Here is a 25,625-nt window from a genome sequence, read left to right on the forward strand (position 1 = left end):
ATACAGTGAGCAGGTTTGGATAAATTTCAAGGAACCAGATGACAGGGACTAGAAAGGTGGACAGTAGATGACGGGGACCAACAAAAAATATTTTAATATGGAAAGTAATAAATCATGCTTGAATGCTGCCCAGAGGGGTCAGTAGAACAGAACATATAAGGCAGAGCCCTCAAGACCCTTGGATGAGCAGGCTGGATGGTATCCAGAGCAAATCCAATGGAGACACTGGCCTTTGAGGAGGAGAGGAAAAGAGTATATAATGCTGTGTCTGGAAATTTGATGTTTTGGAAATAGGCAGCTCCCATTTTCCAATGAAATGTGTGCTCAAGGCCGTCACCTGAGCTGATAAAGTAAATGTTATGTATAGTAGGCATACATAGGGAAATCTGACTTTTCCTTTCTGTGCTATTAAGGGCCTGTATGAAGTATGCAGATTACTTTTCTAACCTCAGTGTACGCTAGATGCTGATATTTTCATCCTTTAAATTCCCAGGTTTTGAAAAGACGCTTAGACCAATCAGTAGGCTGCAAGCTCTTCCCGTGGCATCGAATCTTATTCTGCCTGGTATCCCAAGTTCCTAGAACTAAGCCTGACACCTAGTAGGCTTTCAAAAAGGTTTGATGCATAAATGAAAGAGGGATTATCTATTTAGGCACGAAGTATTATATCTAGATACAAAATCACTAGTTGTAGGTACTAACATACATGAAAAGTATTTATAAAGATTCGGCAGTTTTGCAAATAAGAATGCTTAGAAATGTTTTTAAAAGCTATAAGATGATTTAAAATACTGTAGCATTATTTCTGCTTGTCTGTTATACTTTAACCACTGCTTCCCATCTGGAACTATAATAATGGTGTTTAAAAGATGTGTCTTCTATTTATTTGGCACTTTTATCTTGAAAGAAGACAGAACATCTTCAGGAAGCACTCAGTCCTCTGTAATATCCAAACTCATATTTTTTTAGGAACTCATTTCCTGTGTGGATTGTTTGGGCTATTTGCTTCCTTCTTTTAACTGCTAACCACTATTTCCCTCTTTCTCTTGCCTAAACCTCTGTAGAGGAAATGCAGGAGCTGGAACTGGAAAAATTCAATAAAGCTCTTTATCTGTTAGTAATTCTGATAGAATAGTCACAAGAAAGAGGTCAAAATAATTACTGAAATGAAGGTAGGAGAAATCTGTAGGAATTACCTATAGCCTTTCTGTTATCTGCAACCATGAACTTTTAAGGACTGAAGAGATAGTCAACAAATTATGCATTGACTTGAGTAGAAAGAAGTTTGAAATTCCATCTCTTTCACTTCTCTCTTCCTCTCTCTCTCAAACACACACACACACACACACACACACACACACACACACTCATCAGTGATATATACATTAAATGATGTTATTCAGATAACAGTGCTAATGATTCTTACCATTTGCTATGTAACCTGGTATGTACATAGCATGACTCCCTGGGATAGAGTGGGCTAAGGCGCTTATGCTGGGAGAATGATTGACATGTACTTTCAAGCTATATCTACCATTTACAGCAAAGGAGAAAAAATACCTCGAGTAAATTCCGTCATTTTTTATAACATCAGCACCTGTATATATATATAAAAAAAACTTAATGTCAACACTTATCACAGTTGATTACTAATATTTAATTAAACCGTTAAAAAACACGATTCATTCCCTTTATTCTTCCCATTTTAGCATATGCTGTCATGGTCATCACAATTTTTGATATTATCAGGTGATTAAAAATGCAATGGCTCCATAATTTCTCCCTATGGCTCCTTAACCTATGAAAAATTATTTATTAATGGTGAATGAGTTGTACCTACTTCAGTGCTAAGAAAGCATTTAATAGTCACCTTTAGAGCTCTCCTTCCTGTCACTGAAAATAATACTAGTTTCTCACAGAAACCAAGAACATTCTTAAGCTTGTTTATAGTCATAGATCTTTTTAAGATAAAAGCTATTCTGTCCCTAGGAAATAAATATATGTGCATATATACATATTTTCACATAATTTCCAGGGGTGTATGAGTAGCCAGAAGCCCTGATTCAAAACCAAAAAACTCCTGATTGGAAAAAAAAAAAATCTTTGGTAGTTGATAAGATAGTGTGAAGTATGAAATCATTCAATTTCCTCAAAGGGTCCATGGAACCGTTATTCTAGATTAGAAGGGGCTCAGTGACTTGGAGGTGGACAGCCTTTGGTTCCATCCACCGTGCCTTGTTTCAGAAGGCATGGTTAAAGCTTGGCCACTGCTAGACTTCTTTCCTTTTGTATTGAACCTTAGAGAGCAGTTCAGTTCCAAACCAAGTCCGTGCCTGAATGGCAGGAAGGCCTAGACTCCTAGGCCTCAGGGAGGCACAGCTTAGCCCAAGTGCAGATCACATGCACTGTTGCAGTGCAGATGGCCACATGGGGCAAGCAGCTTGTCCTGGTCTAGAATCCACTCCGTTCACAGACCGCTCGCCCAGCCCTGTTCTCTGGCATTGTATTGTCACTAAAGTAAATGCTCTGGAGTCCCCACTGCAGAGGCAGGGCTGCTCCTTAACGTGAGAAAAGGGACTAGATTTAATTAAAATAAAAAGCGCTAAGGAACTTATGATCATAGTAGATTTAGAAATGGTTTTTATGTACTGGAAAGAAATCAAGTCTTGGTTTTTAGTGGCTTAATGACTCATAAGGCCTACCTCTAATTGAGGTATGATAAAGACAAATCTCCGTATGCCACAGTTACCACTGCCACCTCTTTTAATCACTGAATTGGAAAGACATGAGAAAGAACCCTGGCTTGGGGGTCAGGGGATCTGCCACTCAGTAGCTGTAAAACGATCTCTCTGAGCCCAAGTTGTCTCGTCTATAAAACGGGAATAACACCTCACAGGTTTGTTGTGATGATTATTTGCAAATGTGTATGAGAAAGTGTATTTTAAATTATAAAGCATTTTACAGGTATACATTTTATTATTGTTCCTTAGTTTTATTTAGCAGGTAAGTATTTCTTCCAATATAAAAATAAGTGTTAGACAATACATGCGTGCTAAGTATTGGGGGGAAAAATCTAAACTTACACTTTGATGCCTAAACAATCTTTTGATTGTTTTTTTTTTTTCATTAGGGTATAAATTTAGACATCAACTAAATAAAATCATTCCAGGGAATAAATATAAAAGCCTATTGAGCCTATTCAAGTGATCTTTCGTAAGATAATTGTACCTGCTCCCCTGTAGGCCAGCCCACAGGCTGGGGTGAAGGAAGAACATTCTGCAAAGTGCATTTCTGGATTATATACAAAAAAATGAAAGGTGTGGCCATGGAGAAGCAATCAGAATATGAGAAGTTCATTTGGATCCATCCCAATAGACAAAACAAGGGGCCTTCTCTGGTATCCTGCTGAGGTACTGGAACTAAAATCTTTTAAATAAACCTTTGTTTCATAAATGCCATACAAGATTGCCATGGCAAGATAGTCATAGGTTGCCAAACCTAAGACTCTTGAAAAAATTTATCTTTGAAACAACAGAGGGAAGGAATATGATTTTATTAGTAGATCAAACACATGGGGCTGCTAACGCAGGGATTGAGGTCCATTGTCATTCTGAGAATTTAGTGTAGAAAAAAAAAACACAGCAGGAAAGATAAAACAACTAAGGAGTTTGTTTATAAAAGTCAAAAAGGTTGGTCAGAAAGAGCCCAGGTGCTGTTCTTTGCCAAGCTTGATTCTGTGCTCTCTGTGACGTATGATTAGGAGGCTCTGAGCTCTCTATGTGCAAAATGAGTACTTTGAAGTAGGGTTTTGTTTTATTTGGTTTTATTTTCCCAGTGGTAGGAAACTCTCTGTCCCGATTCCACTACTCTTGATGATTTGATCTTCTTGTGACCAAATCACATATGTGAAAGGCACTGGCTATGCCCTCTGATCAACACAGTTACTTGGCTAAAGAATAGTCTACAGTCAATTCATAGGTCACAAGTTCAATTTCCGATTTTCACAGTTGGGTTCAAGGAGAAAAAATGCATTTCCTGTCATTGCATCCCCCCTTTTTGGGTCTTCATTTGCTATTTTAATTGTTCAATCTAATTATTTTAGTGAATAGTAAAGCTGGTAAATCTTCATGGAATATGGGCATGTCACAAAGACCTGTTCCTGTGTGACCTTACTGAGTGAGTGTGGCCAGTGTCACTGGACAAGTGTCACTGGCTTGAAGCCAAGACCTATGTGTCAAACAACTTCCTCTCACTATTTTGCTCTGAGGAGCCTCATGGAGACTCTTTTCCCTAGTTCATATTTTCTTCCCTTGTGCAGATGCAACCTATAACTACTTAGCATATCTGTGATTCTATGAGAATTTGAGAATCTCATAAGATTGGATGAGGAAAAAAACTTGTTTTGAAAGAATTTAAAAGATAAGCTTAATATCTATCGATACTGCCACATCACAACAGCTCTTGAGAACATGAAAAATGACATGACATTCTTCGTTACCTGCTCCATCATCAAAAAGTTTCAGCGTAACAGGATCTTCTGTCTCTGGCTCAATCGTAGCAGTTACAGTGGCATTGAGAATGGGATAGAACCCCTTTCTCACATTTGCAAAGATCATCATGGGATGGGGAAAACGGGTGCTGCCTCCTTGCACAAAGGCTTCCACAGTAGCAGGAGGCATGTCTGAGCGGGAGGCACACGAGATCACTGTCACTTTCAGGGCTTGCAGAGAATGGTGGGTATTGTTCAGTGTGTAAGTCCAGAGCCCGGGCTGCAAAACAGAGGCTTTTTGTTCTGTCAAGTGTGAAGAAAAAGGTCAACACTTCATTGTAAAGCATAAATCTAAGCTCGTAGGATTTTTTGTTCTTGTTCTGTTGATGTTGCATTTTCTAAAATACTACAAAAGAATGTCAGGAATAGCAATAATTGGTTAAGTGATTACTAAATTCATAGCACGGCCTACTTATATTGTTAGGTACCTCTCTAGGGAATTATACTTGGAATTTATCTGTGGGGAAAGACATATCTTGAGTCTCATTTTAGACGATAATGAAAACAGTGTTTCAGAACTTCAAAGTACTTTGCAAATATTAATCTAAGCCCGTTCACCGAAAAGGAGGTACAACATTTATATTCCTTTTATATAACGAAGAAATTTATAGCAAATTCAGTGGACGATTATGATTTATGTGGATAAGCTGGACTAAAAGGCAATAGTATTTTTCCTTCCCTCCATCCCACCGCCACCAATGCCCAGAAATATCAAGCAACAAAGCACACATACAGTATTAGGGGCCAAGAAAAGGAACACTATTTTTTTAATAGGTCAGGATTCTACCATGTCTATGTTGAGTGCTTTATAGAGACATTGTGAAGTACCATTCATTTTTGCCTATCTAGGCTACTTGGGGGAAATCTGCAAAAGCATATCTGAAAGAAAAAAAAGCTTAAACGACAATATAGTAGAAATTTGTTCTTTTGATTAAACTGTACATAAATACTCCTTTTTTCCTTATTCTTGCTGCTGTTCCTTCTAAAATCTTGGAAGTAACAGGAGGAACACAATCGAATAAGAGGAAGAAGGGAGAAAACAAAGGGTTAAGGTGGGATTCAGTGTGGAAAGTTAAGATACCACCACACCTTACCCTGCCTTCTGAGTTGGGGTTCATATGCTTTACCATTTTCCAGTGAAGTCACAGTTCAAGCATCAAGATTATTTTAATTAATTAATTAATTATTGTAATCATAACCTTAGTAATAGATACATGGCAGGAACCCACATAAAAACCTTGTCTTTGGGTATATAATAAGTGTTTTGATACAGGGCATCTAATTCAGGCTAAGGGGCTGGGCAAAGGCAGCAAGAAATAGATAAAGTGTTCCTGGCTCTTGTGCACATGTGTGAAAAGAACACAATGACTTTGGAGAAAAGTTAAGTAGGTTAAGCATGGGGTATTTGGGAGAAGGGTTAAAAATAAGCGTGGGCAGAAGCGAGAACATGAAGGGTTTGGTATATAAGAGTCACCACATGAGTTTTATCCTGAGACCACCAAAGAATTTTGAATGGGAGACAGGTTTGCTCCATTTGTGCTTCAGAAGGATTACCTGACAGAGGGGAGCAGTGGATGGGAAGGACGCTGGCGCAGTCAGGGAGGCCGAGCAGAGGGTGTCAGCAATGCTCTGGGGAGGGAGGACCACTGGTGCTGAGGAGGGACTGCGCTCCTTCGGGCAGCGCAAGAGCTTATGGGCTCAATTCCCCTCCCTGCTCAGAACCATTGGTGGTTCCCTTACCTCTAGTGTGCAGACTCCAATTCCCTTTTCTGCCATTCAGAGCCCTTGCTGACTTGGCTCCTGTTTATCTGTCCAGCATCATCACCCCTCCACTTTCCTTCCCCTAAATCTCCACTTTACATGCTGCTCACTAGTTCACCTGTATTGAACTACTTGTAGTTCAATGAAGAACCATATTCTTTTTCTCCGAGCCTTTCTTTCTATTGCTGTTCACTCTGCCCAGAATGTCATTCACACCTATGTGCCCTTTATCCTCCATATTTCCATTTTAATGTTTTCACTTCCAGGTAGCTTTCTCCTTCCCACCTCCCAATTCCCCCATTTGCACATCCTTCCTTTATGCTCTGAGTACCCTGTTCTTATACTTATCGTGGCATTTTATTATAAGGCCACTAAAAGAAGACCCAGCATAGTAAATGCTCAAAAACATATGTGTTGCATATATTCATATTATAAATTCTAAGTAGAAGATTTTTTTTCTAAGCGGATAGATAAGTGTGTCTATATGGATTTTGTAAAGAAGGAAGTAAGCAGAATGAAATTATGTTTACTCCAAAATACTAATTTCCATGTGAGAAGCCTTTCGTATTCATTAAAGTTTTGAACATACCTTAGTTGTTCCCCTTAAATTTTTAACATTCACAAAATCCCTCATAAATTGAAAGTAAATTGATATATCAGAATAGGATTTCCTTTACACAATGTATTTAATTATGTGACTCAACTGAAAGTCACCTATGTGACTAAATGTTGTCATTTTGAACAAACTCACAACACCTACCTTAGCAGTTCCTGGAATCCAGAGGCGAGCTGTCCGCAAAGCTTTATTGATGATGAAATTATTTGTGTTGTATTTTCTTCCATTAGGATCAAATAGTGCAATCTCAGGGGGACTACTGGTCTGCCATGTGACTAGAAAGGCAGTGTCATTGCCCACACTGTTATCCACAGTCACCGTGTTTTTCAGTTGATGGTGAGGTTTAACATTCTCACCCATGCTTTCCAGCTGTTCAAGAGAATATATGTGTGAAATTTTCTAGAGTATACATAATCATTCTATCTGTTTCTTTACTCTTTGGAACAAAAATTAATATAAGACCTTGTCTTATTTTACTATAATGTAGGACCGGGTCTTATATAATATAATGTATGATATGATATGATATGATACCAGGTCTTATATTAATTTTTGCTCCAAAAGATGCATTAGAGCTGATGGTCCGGCTAGGTCTTATTTTGGGGAAAACACGGTACTATACCACATTCTGTGTTGGGCTCTGAGCTGTTGTAGGGGATTAGATGTAATTTCTGTCCACAGTCTAGTGGGGCTAAAGAACAAGTTTGAGAACATAAGGCTAATTTGAGCCATATGAATAATAATTTGTTAATTTTTTTCTTTTACTTTTTAAAACATTTGTTTTTATTTCATATTATTAAAGAGGAAATCACAGGGTGGAAAGATTATTCAGAAAAGCCATTGTAGTCTAATCTGTAATATGTGTTGTCATTTATAATTCACCTTTTTTCATATCTAATAATGGAATTGTGGTTGTTGGTTTTACTGTGTACATGTAATGTACGTGTTAAATATTTTCTAAGAATAACACGTGTTCATTGTCCACATGAAGCCATAAACTTGGCAGGTTCACTTACCATCTGTGAGGAAATAGCAGATGAAACTTGGTTATGTTCAAAATATTTTTACAGTACTTAGAAATAAAAATCTGGCCCCTTTAAAAAATGGCTTGATTAGAGAAAGCTTTTGTAAGCAAATTTAAGTAAATTGTGGTAGAGATATTTAGGAGTTTTTAGAATCCAATACAATAGCTGATACTTTTTATATGAGAAAGAAGCTTCAGAGAAAGTTTTGAAGAAGCAGAAGTAAAATGGATTCTGATTGATGGAAAGTTATTATGGGATTAAAACTAAATACACAGTTTCTCATTTTTCTTCTGGGCCCTACCCCCAGTGCACTGCCACTCCACCCCATGTTGAGCCACCAGGAAGGAGAAAGCTCTGCTTATAGACCTTGAAACGCTGAAGTAGCAATTACAGAAAATGACTTCTATGGCTGAGAAGTATAAACATCAAGTAAAAATAAAGCCTGGCTCTGATGATGCCCAGAAGCTCAATATATATTCAAATAAGATGAAGGAGGCAGTGAACACAATTTACGTATTTTCCTTGCTTCCTTTCCCCTCCCTACCCCGACTGTAAGTATAACACTGAGAAAATTCTGACCTGAATATGCTCCCGAAAAATATCTCCGGTTCCAGAGGAAATTCTACTGAAAGCATCAATCATGCTGTTGGAGTTTGATTTATCTGGAACAAAGAACTTTAAGCCCCCTGAAATACATGAGTGGGATGTTAGCTATTAAAATGTATAAAACAAAACAAAAAATAAAATTTAGGCTTTTCCAACAACCTTTCTTTGCATAAGAGGGTAGTTTGGGGGGAGTAGGAGCTGTGCTTGACTTGCTTTGCTTGACACCCTATGCAACCACGTGGTGAGCAGCATGAAGGGGGTGGTTTTATCTGTTCTATTCACAGCTGTAATGTGAGAACCTAGAACTCTACTCTATCCATGGTAGAAACGCAATAGATACCGGGGGTGCCAAAAACATGTATACACATGACTGTATTCATCTGTGTTATTGGGATATATTGAGTATTAACAATTTTAATACAGTTTTTTCCTTTCCTAAAATGTGTATATATTTGTTTTGGCACCCTCTGTATTTATTGGCTAGTTTTGTAATGAAGTTAATTCCTAGATAATCTAGGTTAATTGCCATCTCCATTGCTACATAGTTACATTTACATTCTGAAAATACAATTTTCAAAAAATACTAAAACCTGACTTTCCGTTTCAAGTCAGCATACCCATTTTTATTGACTATAAAGAATATAAGATAAAATTATCATACCTCATTTAGAACAAAAAATATATGTATTTTACAATATTGTAAGTGCTCTTATCATAGAAGTTAGTGCATTTAATATTAAACATATTTTTTTAGCTCCATGATTATACATGCTCAGGCTGGTTTAACAAACAAATTATAAAAATAATATTTTCATTGGATGTATATAATTGGCACCTTCTAAATAAAATGTAAAAACGTCAGCAAAATTTAGGTTAATTTTAGCAATGATTTTTGTGGGGTTTTTTCTTAGGAAAATGGCTTCTATTTTTTTTTTTTTTCCAATTTAGCCATGTATTCTGCTGACATAATCTGGCTTTCATGGTTATGCTTTGAATATTCAACTAGACAGGAAATGCTCCAAAATATACATTTTAAAAAATGTGTTTACCTGTAAGATGTGATAATTCCTCCAGGTTTTGGGCTGCAGATGAACCCAGAGCAATTGTATGAATGGTTGCACCACTGCTAAGCACAGTGAGTAAGCAGTTGCTGATATGCCCATCATTTCCACTGGTCACTAATATCATCACAGAGCCATAGGCTTTTCTATGCAGTTTTTCAACCACCTGAACACAGAGGATTAGTCATTCGGAAGGACATGTACTTCAAGTCGTCTTATTGAGCAGAAAAATCCACTCTCATTCCAAATCCCCCACCAGTGGGACATATGCCTCTTTGAGGTCCTCTGCAGCTCCCTGAGATCCAGGCCATCCGCATGGGGTCCACACCTCATCTCATCACAGCACCTGTCATCTTATATACCATTGCCGGTTTGCTTGTGGACAGGGATGCTTTCTGTTCCAATCACCATGATATGCCCCTAGTTTAGAATAGTGTCCATCATGGATAAGGTGAAAGAACATTATTGTGTGGGATCTGGCCTCTGGGATCCAGTGAGTGACTAATAAGGGGCCCTAGAAAAGTGGTTCTCTACTGTGGCTACACATTAGAATCAGATGAGGAGCTTTAAAAATTTTAGTGGCCAGGCCACATCCCAGATCAACTAAATCAGACTCTCTGGGGTTGAGACTGAGGCATCCAGGTTTTTTAATCACCTGAAAGTTCCCAGGTAGCCCAGGTTGAGAAACACTTGCCCATAGGCAGCAACAATTGCAATTGATGTGTTTTGCTTGCTACCAGATGTTTGCGTCATGGCTGCATCCCAGATGTTAAGTCCAAACTTATGCTAATTTAGAAGACTTTTGTCATTCCCGAGACATACCTCTAACCTTAATTAAGTCTCCTATGCTTGAGGTCTAGTATAATTATAGGCAGGAGCCAGACATGCTGATTTTGACTGGAAAATCCAAGGGTAAAAATGGCCATGTGTGGGATAGTCTCAGCACTGCAGAAACAGGGTCAGAAAGTGCCCAGGTGATGCTGAAGTCCCCCAATCTGGGCCATTGTTTTCATGCATTTATGCATTCCTTCAACAAGCAGTCATTACGCAACGGTTACATGTCAGGTACTTTTTAGGCACATCGTTCCTGACCTTGCAGATAACCCATCATTACTCTCCTCCAGTTGAAGCTGCTATGACCACACTGTACCAGATGGCTCCCAATCAGAAGCAACTAGATACAAAATGAGGGAAAGGAAAGTGATGGTGATTTGAGGCTTGGGGTGCTCTACTGTACCTCAAATCCCTTCTTCAGCCCGGAGCAGATGCTGGTTTCTGCTTCAGCTGACACAGTGGCAGGCAAATATGAAACCAGCAACTTTCGGTCATCATCACTGTTCACTCGATGTAGCTGGGCTCTGATCACTCCTTTGCTGTTAAAACTGGCAATTCCCACAAAGGTATGAAGTTCAACAATCTGCATCAAGTAAAATTCCGCTGCTTGTTGCAGTCGAAGGAGTCTGCCAGCCTATGTCCCGAAGAGGAAAAAAGAAAGGTAACAACATTTGATTGGCAGACAACAGTACCCTAATAAGCAAATATTTCTGCTAATTCTTTAGAGGTTGAATTATAACCTTTTTTAGCTGTGGAGCGTGTCACAGTGCTAGAAGATTGTTCAATGAACTGCAGGCTCAAAAAAATGAATACTTTTCTGGGAGGAGGGAGTGGTTTGGAACTCTGTCCCCAACAAGTTCTTCATTATTACCACTCTCTAAGAACACATACTCGTATCCCCACTATTTCTCTCCTACTCAGAATTCAAATGTTTATAGAACCAATTGAGACTAGATTTGTCTTCAGTCTGGGCAAGAGGAAACATTGCAAAGAGAACTTATGGTAAAGAGTAGCAGTTATTGTATAATGGTCATCTTAGGCTGGGTACTTTATCTGTGAAGGGATACTAATATCTTTCTTATTAAAACGGAATTGTTGTGAGGATCAACTGAGATATGTGTATGACAGTACAGTTATACCTTGAAGTACTAACCACGCATAAAGTAATATTAGTGACCCGGTTTGATGCTGCGGCTGAACTCACTACAACGAGTTGTTTTAAAGGCTGTGGAGCACGAGCTGGGCTTCAGTGACTGCCTGTTCCGTCATAACTTTGGTCTCTATCTACAACCCAGGCATCTCCCTTAACATCTGGACCTGCATGTCACATTGCTAGGAAATTCACCAATTTAATGTCCCACAGGTATCCCAACCTCTACACACTTTGAATTCATTGCCTTCCTTTCCAACTATTATTTTTGTCTTACAATATTGAGAGGTAAATTAGTAGAGGGAATAAAACAAGGACTTTGAATCTTGCCTTCAACATTTGCTAATTATGTGACTAGAGAGAAATTACTTATATGTTTTTAGCTTCAGTTTTCTATCTGCAAAATGGTTACATAGTAAACACTTAGTGAATATCATGTTTCCCCGAAAATAAGACCTAGCTGGACAATCAGCTCTAATGCATCTTTTGGAACAAAAATTAATATAAGACCTGGTCTTATTTTACTATAATATGAGACCGGGTATAATATAATAATGTATTATATTATATTATAATAATATAATATACAGCAGGTCTTATATTAATTTTTACTCCAAAAGACACATTAGAGCTCATTGTCTGGCGAGGTCTTATTTCTGGGGAAACACGGTAGTAGCTGTTACTAACACCACAGTCATCAAGTCTCTGTCCTCAATCATAGCCTCTACTCCCAATTAGTTAAGCCAGAAACCTGCAACTCTCATTATCCCTGTGTTACCAGCCCCCATGTCCTCGAAAAGGTCCTTTCAACTCAATGTCTTCAGTTTCTCTTAAATTCATACCATCTCTCCATCTTTGCCATTTTTTTAAAGCCACCCAATACTAGTTATAACCACACCAGTTGATGCACTTTCCCTGAATGAATCTTTCTAATTTTTGCCTCTCAGTCACTGCACATACTCTTCCCTACCCTGGAAAGTCCTTCCTTCACACCCCTTACCTCACCTAACCTTCTCATCCTTCAAGATTCAACTCCAAGTTCACTCACTTCTACAACACTAGATGGTGCCTCACATCTCTGTGGAGCGTTGTCACACAGTATTGTATTTATTCACACATGTGTCACATGTTTGTCATGTCTCCCTCATTAGATTATGAGCGTTTCAAACAGAGACCCTAGTTGTCATTTCTGTATCCCCCAAGCCAGCACAGTATTGACACCTGATAAGTAAATGAATGGTCATGATGAGTCAGTGACAGTATTATCAAGAAAAAGGAGGGAAGTTGGCTTTGCCATGAGTTTGTTATGTTAGGCTGATTTTTCTTCTGCTTCTCTCAGGTCTTCACTCAAATACAGCTATGTTTCCTTTCATTCAATTGTTCTTACTCAACAGAGGCAGCTAGCCAACATAAGTTACCCTGAGACCATATCTGAGAAGATCATTCCCTAATCAACTGTAGGTAGGCAGCATTACAAAATTACCTGGAAGCTGAGTGTATTAGTGGCATTACTAATACTTCAGAAATAAGCCAAAAAAGGCAAATATCCCAGGACTACTGATCCAGAGAATGCAAGAGGCTAAACTCTCCCTCAGGACAAATACTATAATAAAATAATAGCCACCACTTAGAAACCAAAAACGTCATATTCATTCTCTCATTTTCCCCCTCAACAACCCTATGAAGTAGATAGTGGTGTGCTGGTAAATGTTTAAAAACTGCATTTCTGGTGTGTGTGTGTGTGTGTGTGTGTGTGTGTGTGTGTGTGAGAGAGAGAGAGAGAGAGAGAGAGAGAGAGAGAGAGAGAGAGAGAGAGAGAGAGAGAGAAGCTTGATTTGTTGCAGCTGGCAATTTCTATGAAGCAAATACTCTCACTGAGGCTGATTTCAACTTGTCAGTGTAGTCAGGAAGAGCAGCGCTGGGAAGAGATACAGACCCATATAGATACAATGGACAGAAAATAACCTCAAGAGTGTAGATCAGGGATCAGCAGACATTTTCTGTAAAGGGCCAGAGAGTAAATATCTTGGGCTTGGTGAGCCATGTGTTCTCTGTTGCAACTACCCAACTCTGCTATTACCACTAAAGTGGCCATAGATAATATGTAAGCAAGTGAGTGTTGCTGTCTTTTAATACAACTTTATTGAAATTGTATTAAATTTGAATTTCATATAACTTTCACATCATAAAATGTTATTATTCTCTTTATTTTCTCCTTAACCATTTAAAAAGTAAATCCATTTTTAGATTGTGTGCTATGCAAAAACAGGTAGGGGTCCAAACTTGGCCCATGAGCTGTAATTTATTGACTTCCAGGCATAGATAATAAAAAGTAGTAGGAAAATAAAGAGGAAGTAATGAGTTTTGAGAATTGTTTATGTTTTCCTTAACATATTTTATTTAATTTTAAGTCTATACAGTTCAAAAATGGCTGTTTAACAACTGGTTTGCAAATTTCCTAAAGCTTGAACAACTGACTCTCCTGAGCCCGTACAAGTTGGTTCTGTCACAGCACTGAAAGTAGGTATCATTGTCTGTACTTTACAGATGAGAAATCTGAGCTTCAGAGAGGTGATTTTACCCTTGATTACATAGACAGTAAGTGAAGGAACAAGGATTTAAAGCATATCTGCTTGACTCCATGGACAAAGCCTTTAACCATCATCTGAGCGTTCTGGAGCTTTTGAGAGTGGGTTTCTGGAAGGCTGCTCGATTGCCAGATGACTGAGACCTCATATTCTGTCTACAATGACATGGAAAATATACACATCATGGACATGCACACTTGCTATAAATTCATAGTTTCTTGCCCCCACCAGAGATCTTTACCATTGAGTGGAATGGGGCCAGATAGGAGCCTTTTGTTACATGTCAGAATTTTGGAAACAGGTCGTGGATGGAAAATATTACAATTAGTAACAAAAAAGAAGGTTAGGAATTTTCTGTGGGTTTCATTTTTCTGCATTATCTTAATTTCTGGAGGACATTCTGTATTTTTTCGTCTTGTCCCCAAGAAAAGATGATGACTGTTCAAACCTCTGGCCTTCCCCTTTTTTGCCCTCACCTTCTGAAAATAAAAAGAATTAAAAACTGATAGGAAAAAAATAAAAAGGATAAGTGTTTTACAACAATTTTGATTCAAAATGCTACCTCTGCCATCGTGCTGGACACATCCAAGACTAAACAGACCACTTTTTCGCCAGCCTGTACGAGGGAGAATGTGGGAGGAGGCGGGAGCTCAGTCCCATTCATGGCAACGCTGTGATTAAAGTCAGCAGACTCTGAGATTACATCCCATGTACTTCTGAGGCTGCACATTTGGTTCTGTAGGTTTGGAGCTTCTTGGTTGTGGGTACTTGCATTACAGAATTCAACCACCTGGAAAAAGAACAAAGCCTATCAGATAATAAAGGCTCTCCTGCCATTCTAGACATATTTCTCATTCACAAGCAACTCAAGGTAAAAGGAGAGGCGAGCTGAGACTTGGGAAATTAGAAGAACCATAGCAATGTTCTTCTTTACTTCAAGAATGACATCAAATTTAACTTAATCTTTGGCACCCTTCGCTTTAAACCTTTGGCACCCTTGTGATACTGCGGTCAAGTGCTATTAAAGTCTATTTGCACATGGATAACAGAGAGCAGACCATGTATATATATCTTAGTTTACAAACAAAACAAAACAATCTCCCACCTTCCTTAGCATGATACTGTGTTAAAAAAACCCCAGGAAATGTTATCTTGATGTCTTTTTGTTGAAATCATATTTAATGACCACTACACCTTTATTGATCAGTGACCACATAATGATCTAGTTCAAATATTGATCTCTGTAAGAACAGGATAAGGAAAACACCAACTTAAATTTACTTCTTGATCTTTCTCCCCATTTGGAAATATAGATATAATTCATTTAATACCAACCCTATGTCAACACCCCTTATAAAGGTATGGTTTGCATTGCAAAGTAGAGTCACCATCTATTCCCAGTGCCTGTGTTCCTACAAAGAATAGACACTTCCTTCTAATAGAGCCATGGGCGCTTAGAGCTAGAAGATTCCCTCAGTCCCATTTCTAATTTCATCGAAGAGGAAACTGAAACTTCAAAATGTTAATAATTTCTTAGTAGTATGGGGAGACAGAGGTGAAACCTATTTTTGTTGTTGTTATTATTTGTTTTTAATTCCTTTCTCTATGTTGCATGACTATTGTTGAAGGATTGTAAAGCTTATCTGACTGGATATTAATGTGTAGGTCTCTCAAAGGATCACAAAGACAGTACCTTGTCAAAAACAATGTGGATGAAATACATGGAATTAGGTTGACGACTTAAGACATTAAGCAATAAATTCAAAACATAATGGACTGGACAGGAAATATGAAAAATCACTTCGAAGTTCAAAAAGGACTGCTAGCCTTGACTAAAACCAGACTGAAGAAAAATGTTACATCTACAAAGAACATGCTGATCCAAGGGGCATTGGTCAGCCATGGAAACAGAAAACTTCACAGAGGCATGTGCCCTCAGTGCTCCATTCTCCGTGGAGAAGAGATGACCCATAGACTTGACCTTCAGGGTTTTGTGAAGATGGAGAGATATAGGCTGATGCCACTAAACCTCTGTGTTACCTAACTCCCTCCTTTCTGATTCCATGCTCTCAGAACAGGGATCTGGTGAGAATTCATCTGTTCCATGTGCTGCTTCCATGCTGGCCTGAAGAGGCAAGTGTTAGATCCTCATGACAGAGTACTCTTTTAAAATAATAATTCTTAAAATGATGTTATGGACTTATACACTAGTCTCTTGTTAATTAGTGTGGAATGTTGACAAGGTTGAGTTTCTGAACATGCAAATCTAAGTAGGTTAGTTGACTTCCCTTGGTAGCACCTGACTTTTCTTTTCAAGTTCTAGACTATGCAAAACAAGGGAAAGAGAATTAGAAAGTAAAATTAAGAATGAGTTACTACCTCAAAGAACAGAAACATAATCATGTGTTATATCAGTCTCATTAACCCAGGACTTTCCTGTGAAAGGATACAGGAACACCACCTTCTCAGCACTTTATTTTGAGATCTATAGGGCTCCCCTTGTTAAATGGCCTTCCCCGGAAAGCAAATAATCACTTTTCTAAAGGGATCTATTTTTGGTGATCATCTTTGGGGCCTCAGTTTTGCTTTTAATCTGTAAAATAAAAACTGATTGAACTCCAAGGTCCCCCAAGCTCTAAAACACAGTGAATCTTGTCTTTTTGTTTAAAGACTTAAAACATATGCGTCGTGGGAAGAGATGGAATCTTGTAGGAGTTTATCATTCCAAGGCCATACTTACAGATGACAAACTTTGCATGAACATTATTGATGCAGTGGCATTTTGGGTGCTATTATATATAAACATGCATCCTTCTTGGAAAAGCTTCCTAATAATACAGTTTTCTTGAGGGCAAGGGCCTTTTTCACACACAAACATGCCTGTGATTTCAGATGAACACCTAAAAATAGAAAGAAAAATATAGTCTATTTTAGAAATACTTGTGTGTTTTTCTGTACTAGCTCGTATACTAATTAATTGCAAAGATTGTAGCTTGCTAGGTACACATGAAACATTTAAAAAACTCTATTGAGAAAGTTTAGAAATCAATTTAGAAATGTACTCCATTTTACTTTAAAGAATTGATGAGAGGTTCTGTATTGCCAAGGGCTTTACCAACTAAACTGGGTCGAAGCAAAAGTTACCAGGAAATCCACATGAACTTTTGGATGTCCAAGGAAAAACATGAGTGACAGTGACCTGAGCCAGGGCTCCTTTGAGCTTGTTGTCATTGGACATTAGAGGAAGAAGAGAATGAACACCTAATGATGGTATTAGGTTGGTGTAGAAGTAATTGCGGGTTTTGCGATTATTTTTAACCTTTTAAACCGCAATTACTTTTGTACCAACCTAATATTTAAAATGATTCTTTCCTAAATAAGTAATCTCAAATGCTGTCAATGAGAGTGAAAAACAGTGCAAACTTTAGGTGAGGAATCAGTTAATATCTACCAAAATTGCAGCTGAGAGTACCATCTGACCCAGTAATTTTTGGAAGCTATTCAATAGATATACAGATCTGCCTGCATACATAAGAAATGACATAGAGATAGCGTTATGACCTATTAGTATTATTGGTAGTAAAAAGATTGGGAACAACCCACTTGTTCAACAATAAGAGAATGATTGAAAAATATGTTACATCCACACAATGAAATACTATGCAATTATAAAAAAAAGAACGAGGAAAAAAATATATATGTATATTCATATTTCTTTGAATTTTTCTAAAGAAATACTGAAAAAATAAACAAGAAACTAATAAAAATGGATATCTAGAGGGAATGAGAGGCTGCAGGGTGAAGACAGTGATAGGAGTGAGATATCTAACAATATAACTTTTTATATTGTCTTGATATTTGAACCACATAAATATTTTAAAAATGCAATAACATTTAAAAACTGGAAATTTGAATTAAGTTTAGCTGCCATTATAAACAACTTTAGAGTAGAAAATAAACAATGAATTTTAAACATGAGAAAAATTACTAACCTTGTTGCTTTAATTTGATTTTGCCCATTTATGTAGACAGGTTTCTCATTATTATATTCATCAAACACACCCCAACGGAGATGGGCCCATTCATGGACAAACACTCTGCCTGTGGAAGACAGAGCATTTGTTTTGAATTTCTTTTTTCTTTTCAAATTTCTAAAATGTCAGGGATGGACCTTGCTCATCAGTGAAGATGTAACGTTACTTGAGTACACATACTCATTCTAACTGTTGAAGTACGATTCTCTCTTCCACTTTCCTCTTCCCCACCCTGTTCCCATCACCTTTTACTTTACACACTACCATTATAAAAGAAGCAATGTGAAAATATATTTAGTCCTGTAAATGCAAACCAGTGATTTACTTGTCGCACATTTATTTGAATCTAATGAGGAGTCCCACATCCTCTCATTTCCCCAATGAAGCTGCCTAGCAGGCTTCTATTTAGCTTCATATAGACCTACAATTTCAGGATTTTGGGAAAAGGAAAGAAGCATATTTAAGTGCAATGGACTGAATGGTTATGTCCCCTCAAAATTCATATGTTGAAACCCTAACCCCCAATGTGATGGCATTGAGGGGGTGGGGCTTTGGGAGGTGATTAGGTCATGAGGGTGGTGGAGTCCTCATAATGTGATTAGTGACCTTATAGAAGAGACCTCAAGAGTTCTTTTCCTCTTTCTGCCAGGTGAGAACATAGTGACAAGATGGCTGTTTATGGACCAAGAAGCGGGTCCTCACCAGACACTGAATCTGCTGGTGCCTTGATCTTGGACTTCCAGCCTCCAGAACTGTGAGAAATAAATTTCTACTGTTTATAAGCCACCCAGTCTTTAGGCTGTTATAGCAGCCTGAACGGACTAAGGCACAAAATCAAATAAAGCTTTCCTGTTCTTCAGTCTGTGTTATCCAAGCATCTTGCTCTTTTCTTGTAGGTAATTCTATTATCCAGAGCAATGACTGAAACCTGGGGCCAGGGAGGGAGGAAGAAGCAGAATTATCATAGAACTTCCTCTCCAGCTTGATGGTCCTTTCTTTTTTATTTTATCCTTGGTTCTTCATGTTTATGTTTATCTCCAACTCTTGGCTCATGGAAACCCTCATCCTCATCATCAAACTTTTATAATTTTTCCTCTACCTCTCTAATTCATGCATTTTTTTTAATGTTCAGATCAAAACTGACTTCTCCCTCCTTGAAGCTTTCCAGATTAACTGCCCTTTCAAAGTGCACTTTTCTTTTGTCTGAATTTTTAAATTCTGGGAACCCAGGAAGTGTTTGCTGCGTTGACTCAGGCGGCAGCATATTGTGCAATTTGGGGATGTTGGGACAAAGGAAGGGAGGGGACCAGTCTAAGTTGAAAGTGTTAAGGACAAGTTTGTGCCTACTCATGGAATTTAGAAGGGCTGATGAAGTTATATGTTTACGCAGAGATTATCAGCACCTCATAGTTACCAGAAAAAATACTCTTATAAAGTTCTTAGTGTTTTATAAAGTGTGTTTTATAGTGTGTGTTGCTGAACTCCCTACTAGCTATATAGAAGAGAACAGAATCGATTTAGATGTAAATGGGGGTAAAAATGAAATCACCATTTGAAAGGCACGACTGTATGTTAAAATCAAAAACAAAAAATTAAGAATGGGATGGTTAGTCCTTGAGCTGCTGAGCTTTTCTCACTACAGCTTCTCCCTGAGATCTCAGTCAGTCTCCAAACCGATGACCTTGACTCCCAAACTCCAACCATCCACATCCCACTGCAGGCTGTGCTTTTCCACCAGGGTAGTCCAGTGCTCCTCACAATCGCCTGGCCTCAACAAGACTTGTGCCTTCCCCCTTTAATCTGGGCAGAAATTCTATATGTGTACTTAATGCCACCCACACATCCCCCTTGTTTTTCACTCCGTAGCAGTTCAGACCTCTAGTTCTTGTTTTCCCTTCTGGAATATCTCTCATTACTTAGAGTTGTTAGGATTAAACAAGATAACGTTTGAAAAGCAAACAGCACAGCACCTGGCACATAGAAAATTCTCATTGCTCTTATTACTATCTTTCCTGTCCTTCTCACCTCACTGCTTCCATAGTCAAATCTCATGGCCTCATACCTAGACTTCTCTTAGCTATTCTCCTGATGCCCAGTTTCTCTGTCATTGATCTGAGGAAGCCAGATTATACACACAGACCAATTCATCACCCTAAAATACTGTTTCGATGGTGGCAGTCCTGTGCTCATAAGCCTTCAGTAATGACTCACTCATTTGAGCTTTTGAAGCTCCCCATTACTTACCCCCATGTTTGTTTCAGCATTTTCTCTCACTACGTCACTTCCTACAGTCACTCTGCCCCACTGAAAGAGTCGACAGCTCCCATCTCTCAAATATGCTCTGGACTCTTCTGCCACAGATTTATTCATACTCTTTTCACTGTTCTCTCCCTTCCTTCTTTTTATCAAAATGATATTCAACATTGAAGTTTCTCTGCTTCATGAGGCCATTTCTGACCATCCTTAGCTCAAAATATTCTCTCTTTTCACTACATTCTTCTAATACTCCTTCTCTGGACCACTAATCTTGTGCTTAACTTTTTCTGGCTCATTTTGTTACTCATTTTTTAATGGGCATGTGGTCTCTCTCCCCATCCATATGGTAAGTCTTTGGAAGGTTTCAGGTTCTCTGACTCCCTTTTGGTACTAAGCACAGAATATGGTAAACAGTATGGTCTAATGTCTAGTTCTTGATTGGTCACACTTACCTCGTGATCCATAGCCAGCTATTAAGTCATCATTTAGTAGAAAGTCAGGTGTGAAAGAAATGTATTTTCCCTCTTTTCCACACCCTCTGTATTGTAGGGTATATGGATCACCTCCATGTGCCCCATACCAGTTAGTCACTATGACATTTGCCTAAATTAAAAGAAATACATTGTAATACTCTATATCTCAACTGTGATGTTGGTGATATAAACATATACATATTAAAATACCTTGAGCTGTACACTTAAGATCTGTGCATTTTGTTGTATGAATTATATCCCAATTTAAAAGCAGATTTTAAACAATGCCTCAGATGGAGTTTAAAATGCATTCACAGTTAAATATTAACAGAATTATTTGGCACTTTAAAAAACATGCATATTTCAAAAGCTTAGCACATTTCCACAGAGCTTTATTACTTCCATTTGACCCCTCCCATTTTCCAGATTAAAATTTTCTTAAATTACACTAAGCTATGCCATCTTCAAAAGGGGGTCCAACATGGTGGCAGAGAAAGATGCTGAACTCACCTCCTTCCATGGACATACTTAATCTACAGCTACACATGGATCATTTCCCTCTGAAATGATCTGAAAGTGGGATAAACTGCTCCCCCATGAAAAAGATAAAAGGACCACATTGAGATGGGTAGGAAAGGCAGAGACAGCGCTCACCAAAAAAACAAAACAAAAAAAAAACAACCCAAAAAACAAAAAACAAACAAACAAACAAAAAAAACGCATGCCAAATGTGGCAACACACAATAGGGAGGAATGTCATCAATTTGGCTCTACTCCTTTGGGAGAAGAGCCCCACATCAAGCACCCCAACCCTTGGGATCCGCCTCCAACATGTCTGGCCTAGAAAACCAATGAGGCTGATTCCAAGGGGCCCCAAGACTATAGGTAACTGAGATTCTCCTTTTAAAGGGCTCGCGTGAGGTTTCAATTTCCCCAGGACTCAACTGAAAAGCATAAATTTGAAAAGCACCTAGACTCTCTGTGAAGGAGATTTATTTACTACTCTTAAAACATCTGCTAAAGAGTCAGAGTATAGTTCAAACTCTCTCCAGAGATGGAGGCACTGTCAGATTCCATTTTTTCACTCTTCGCCTGCCCTGCTAGCACTGGCGAGAGCAAGCTCTGATGCTGCACTCTCCTGCTGCATTGCTAGAACATGGAGGGGTGACAAGTTGCTACAGTGTCCCCCTGCCTTCCTGAAACTGGAGAGCAGGGTTGCAGCACTCAACCACTCCCTGGCTGTGGCAGGCAAGGAGAAAGTCATCAACATTCTCCTGCTCCCTTGCTAAACTCCGAGAGCACAGGTGGTTGCAACATTTGCTGACTCCCTGGCTGGGGCCTGCAAGCACTAATGATCACAGTATTCTCCTGCTCCCTCCCTAAAGGCAGTTAATGTGTACACACAGACAAGACATTCTCCTGTTGCATTACTGAAGCCCCCAGGCATGGCAGTCAAGGGTTTCTTGCTGTCTTGCTGAAGACAGCAAGCATGCCCCAATGCCTATACTCTCTAGCTGCCTCACTAAAGTCAGCAGGCATGTGCAACACAAACAGACGGTGCCCCTTGATCACCTGGCCTTGATGGCCAAGGGAGCTGATGCTCTTGGGCTCCATTGGACTGTAACAATTGGAAAGACAGTTATTGGAAGGCTACCACCTTCAGTGCATGGCACAAACAGCAGGCTGAAACCACTCCCAGCCTTCATGTGGAAAAGACCTATTTGCTCATTTGAGCCTGAGGGACAGACTTCATGTTTCCCCCACATATAGAGGCTAAGGAGGTGCTCCCAGGGAATGCAGACATCCTTATGCATCCACTTGGACTCACTACAGCTCAATGATACCTCTGGAAAGGTGCTTACACACTTGTCTGGAACCTCAATTTTTGCAACTGTCACCTAAGAAATACCTCCAAATCTCCTGATCTGGAGACCAGCAGGGCTTATGATTGTGTTCCCATGAGATTGTATATATCTGCATACTTTAAAAGCTGCTGCCTGAAGATCTGGCTTCCAGTCAGCCTGAAATTAGGTGCTAAATGAGACTTCTACCCTTGAGACACTGATAGGTCTTGGCACTCCTTTAACAATGGGTACCTATTAAGTGTAAATCAGGATGTTTAGACAATCACAACAGTTCAAGGGACAACCAAGAGCGAGGGCAAGGTTGAATGATAAGCTTCATCATCTACACAAGGCACTTATTCAAAACTGAGCAAAACAGCTGCCTCACCTAATACATAGAAACAAAAACAGAGTCAAGCATAATGAGGGAAAAAAGAAATATGTTCTAAATGACAGGACAAGACAAAACCTCAGAAAAAAGACTTTAATAATACTGTAATCTACTAGATAAAAAATTCAAAGTAATGGTCATAAAGCTGTTCCCTGCACTCTAGAGAAGAATGGATGAACAAAGTGAGAACGCCAACAAAGAAATAGAAAATAGAAGAAAGTACCAAATATAAGCCACAGTGCTAAAGAATACAATAATTAAACTGAAAAATACACTAGAGGGATTTAAGAACAAATTGGATGAAGCAGAAGAACCAGTTAGTGAACTGGAAGACACACCATTGGCATTCACACAAACAGCAGCACAAAAGGAAAAAAAATTTTAAAAAGTGAATATGGCTTAAAAGACCTATGGAAAAACATTAAGAGGAATAACATTCACATTATAGTGGTCCCAGAAGGTGAAGAGAGAGAGAAAAGGGAAACAAAAATTACTTGAAGAAATATGGTTGAAAACTTCCCTAACCCAATGGAGCAAATAGACATCCAGGTCCAGGAATCCAGAGAGTTCCAAATAAGCTGAACCCAAAGAGATCCACACCAAGATACATTATAATTAAAATGTCAGAAGTTAAAGATAAAGAGAGACTCTTAAAAGCAGCAAGAGAAAAACAACTTGTTACATACAAGGGAAACCCCATAAAGCTATCAGAAGATATTTCAGCAGAAACTTTTCAGGCCAGAAGGGAGTGGAATGACATATTTAATGTGCTGAGAGGATTAAACTCCCAACCAAGAATATTCTATCCAGCAAGGTTATCATTCAGAATTCAAGGAGAGATACAATTCTCTAGAAAAGCAAAAGCCAAAGAAGTTTGTCACCACTATCTCAGCCTTACAAGAAATGTTAAAGGGACTTCTTTAAGTTAAAAAGAAATGGCACTAATAACAAGAAAACATATGACAGTAAAAATCTCACTATATCTCACATACAGTTGAAGCAATGGATCAATCACTTATAAAGCTATTATAAAATTGAAAGAAGTAGTAAAAATAACTAAAACTACATAAAATAAAAAGATGTAAAATGTGACATCAAAAACATAAAATATGGCAAAGTGAGTAAAATGTAGAGTTTTAGAATGTATTCAAACTTAACTTGTTATCAATTTAAAATAGACCATTTTATAGATATAGGCTGTTCTATGTGAGCCTGATGGTAACCACAAAACAAAAACCTATAGTAGATACACAAAAGATAATGAGAAAAGAATGAAAGCATAATACCAAATAAAGTCATCAAACCACAGGGAAGAAAGCTAGAGAAGAAAAAAAGAACACTGAGAAACAAAACAACCAGTAAAAAATTAACAAAATACCAGTAAGTACATATCTATCAATAATTATTTAAATGTAAATAAACTAAATCTCCAATCAAAAGACAGAGTGGGTGAATGTATAAATAAACAAGACTTTTCTATAAACTGCCTATAAGAGATTCACTTCAGACGTAAGGAGACACACAGACTGAAATTGAAAGGATGGCAAAGATGTTTCATGCAAATGGAAACCAAAAGAAAGCTAGGGTAGGTATACTAATATTAGACAAAAATACTTTACAGCAAATACTAACATACCTTGTAAAGATTTTGTTGGGTATCCGATGGACATGCGTCCTATTTGGGAGACCACCTCAGAGATGCTGTGGATGCCTGATCATGGCATTGTACACCAGAAGCTAAACATTAATGAATGCCAACTATAATTTTATATATATAATGTGATAGCTCGGTGTTAGGTCGGAGGGATAGTGGATGGGGGGAGGGGGGTTCACAGTGTGAGGGATATAAATGATGAACGTCTAAGTATTACCTTGTCTTGTACACCTGAAACTAACAAATTAAAAAAAAATACTAACATACCTAAAGAGAGAAATTGACACCATACATTAATAGTAGAAACTTTAACATCCTATTTACATCAATGGATAAGTCACCCAGACAGAAAGTCAATAGGAAACATCAGTCTTAAAGGGCACATCAGATCAGATAGACTTAATAGATATACACAGAACATTTCATCCAAAAGAAGCATCACACACATTCTCAAGTCCACATGAGGCATTCTTCAGGATAGATCATGTTAGGCCATAAAATAAGTCTCAATAAATTCAAGAATATTGAAATCATAGCAGGCATCTTTTCAGAATGCAATGATAGAAATCTAGGAATTAATTAATTAAAGAAGAAAACTGGAAAAATCACAACTATGTGGAGATTAAACAACATGCTACTGAAGAACCACTGGGTTATTGAAGAACTCAAAGGATAAATGAAAAAATACCTAGAGAAAAATGAAAACAGAAATACAACATACCTTAATCTATGGGATACAGCAAAAGTGTTTTTAAGAGGCAAGTTCACAGCAATACAAGACTA

At 38.3% G+C, this 25,625-nt stretch overlaps 1 protein-coding gene across 1 annotated transcript in view; it reads right to left on the reverse strand.

The window, feature by feature from the left end:
- CLCA2 (chloride channel accessory 2) overlaps window positions 1-25,625 on the reverse strand; it is a gene marked incomplete at both ends in the record, with an annotated part of 39,563 nt that overhangs the window by 7,922 nt on the left and 6,016 nt on the right. Inside the window, 10 exon segments of the mRNA XM_081056174.1 lie at window positions 1,427-1,597; window positions 4,499-4,769; window positions 7,071-7,295; window positions 8,531-8,637; window positions 9,607-9,784; window positions 10,856-11,086; window positions 14,753-14,980; window positions 16,931-17,090; window positions 18,183-18,287; window positions 20,929-21,083. Of these exon segments, the coding sequence (XP_080912300.1) occupies window positions 1,427-1,597; window positions 4,499-4,769; window positions 7,071-7,295; window positions 8,531-8,637; window positions 9,607-9,784; window positions 10,856-11,086; window positions 14,753-14,980; window positions 16,931-17,090; window positions 18,183-18,287; window positions 20,929-21,083 (1,831 nt within the window).

The sequence above is a fragment of the Rhinolophus hipposideros genome (genome assembly GCF_964194185.1).
Source record: "Rhinolophus hipposideros genome assembly, chromosome: 8".
NCBI lineage: Eukaryota > Metazoa > Chordata > Mammalia > Chiroptera > Rhinolophidae > Rhinolophus > Rhinolophus hipposideros.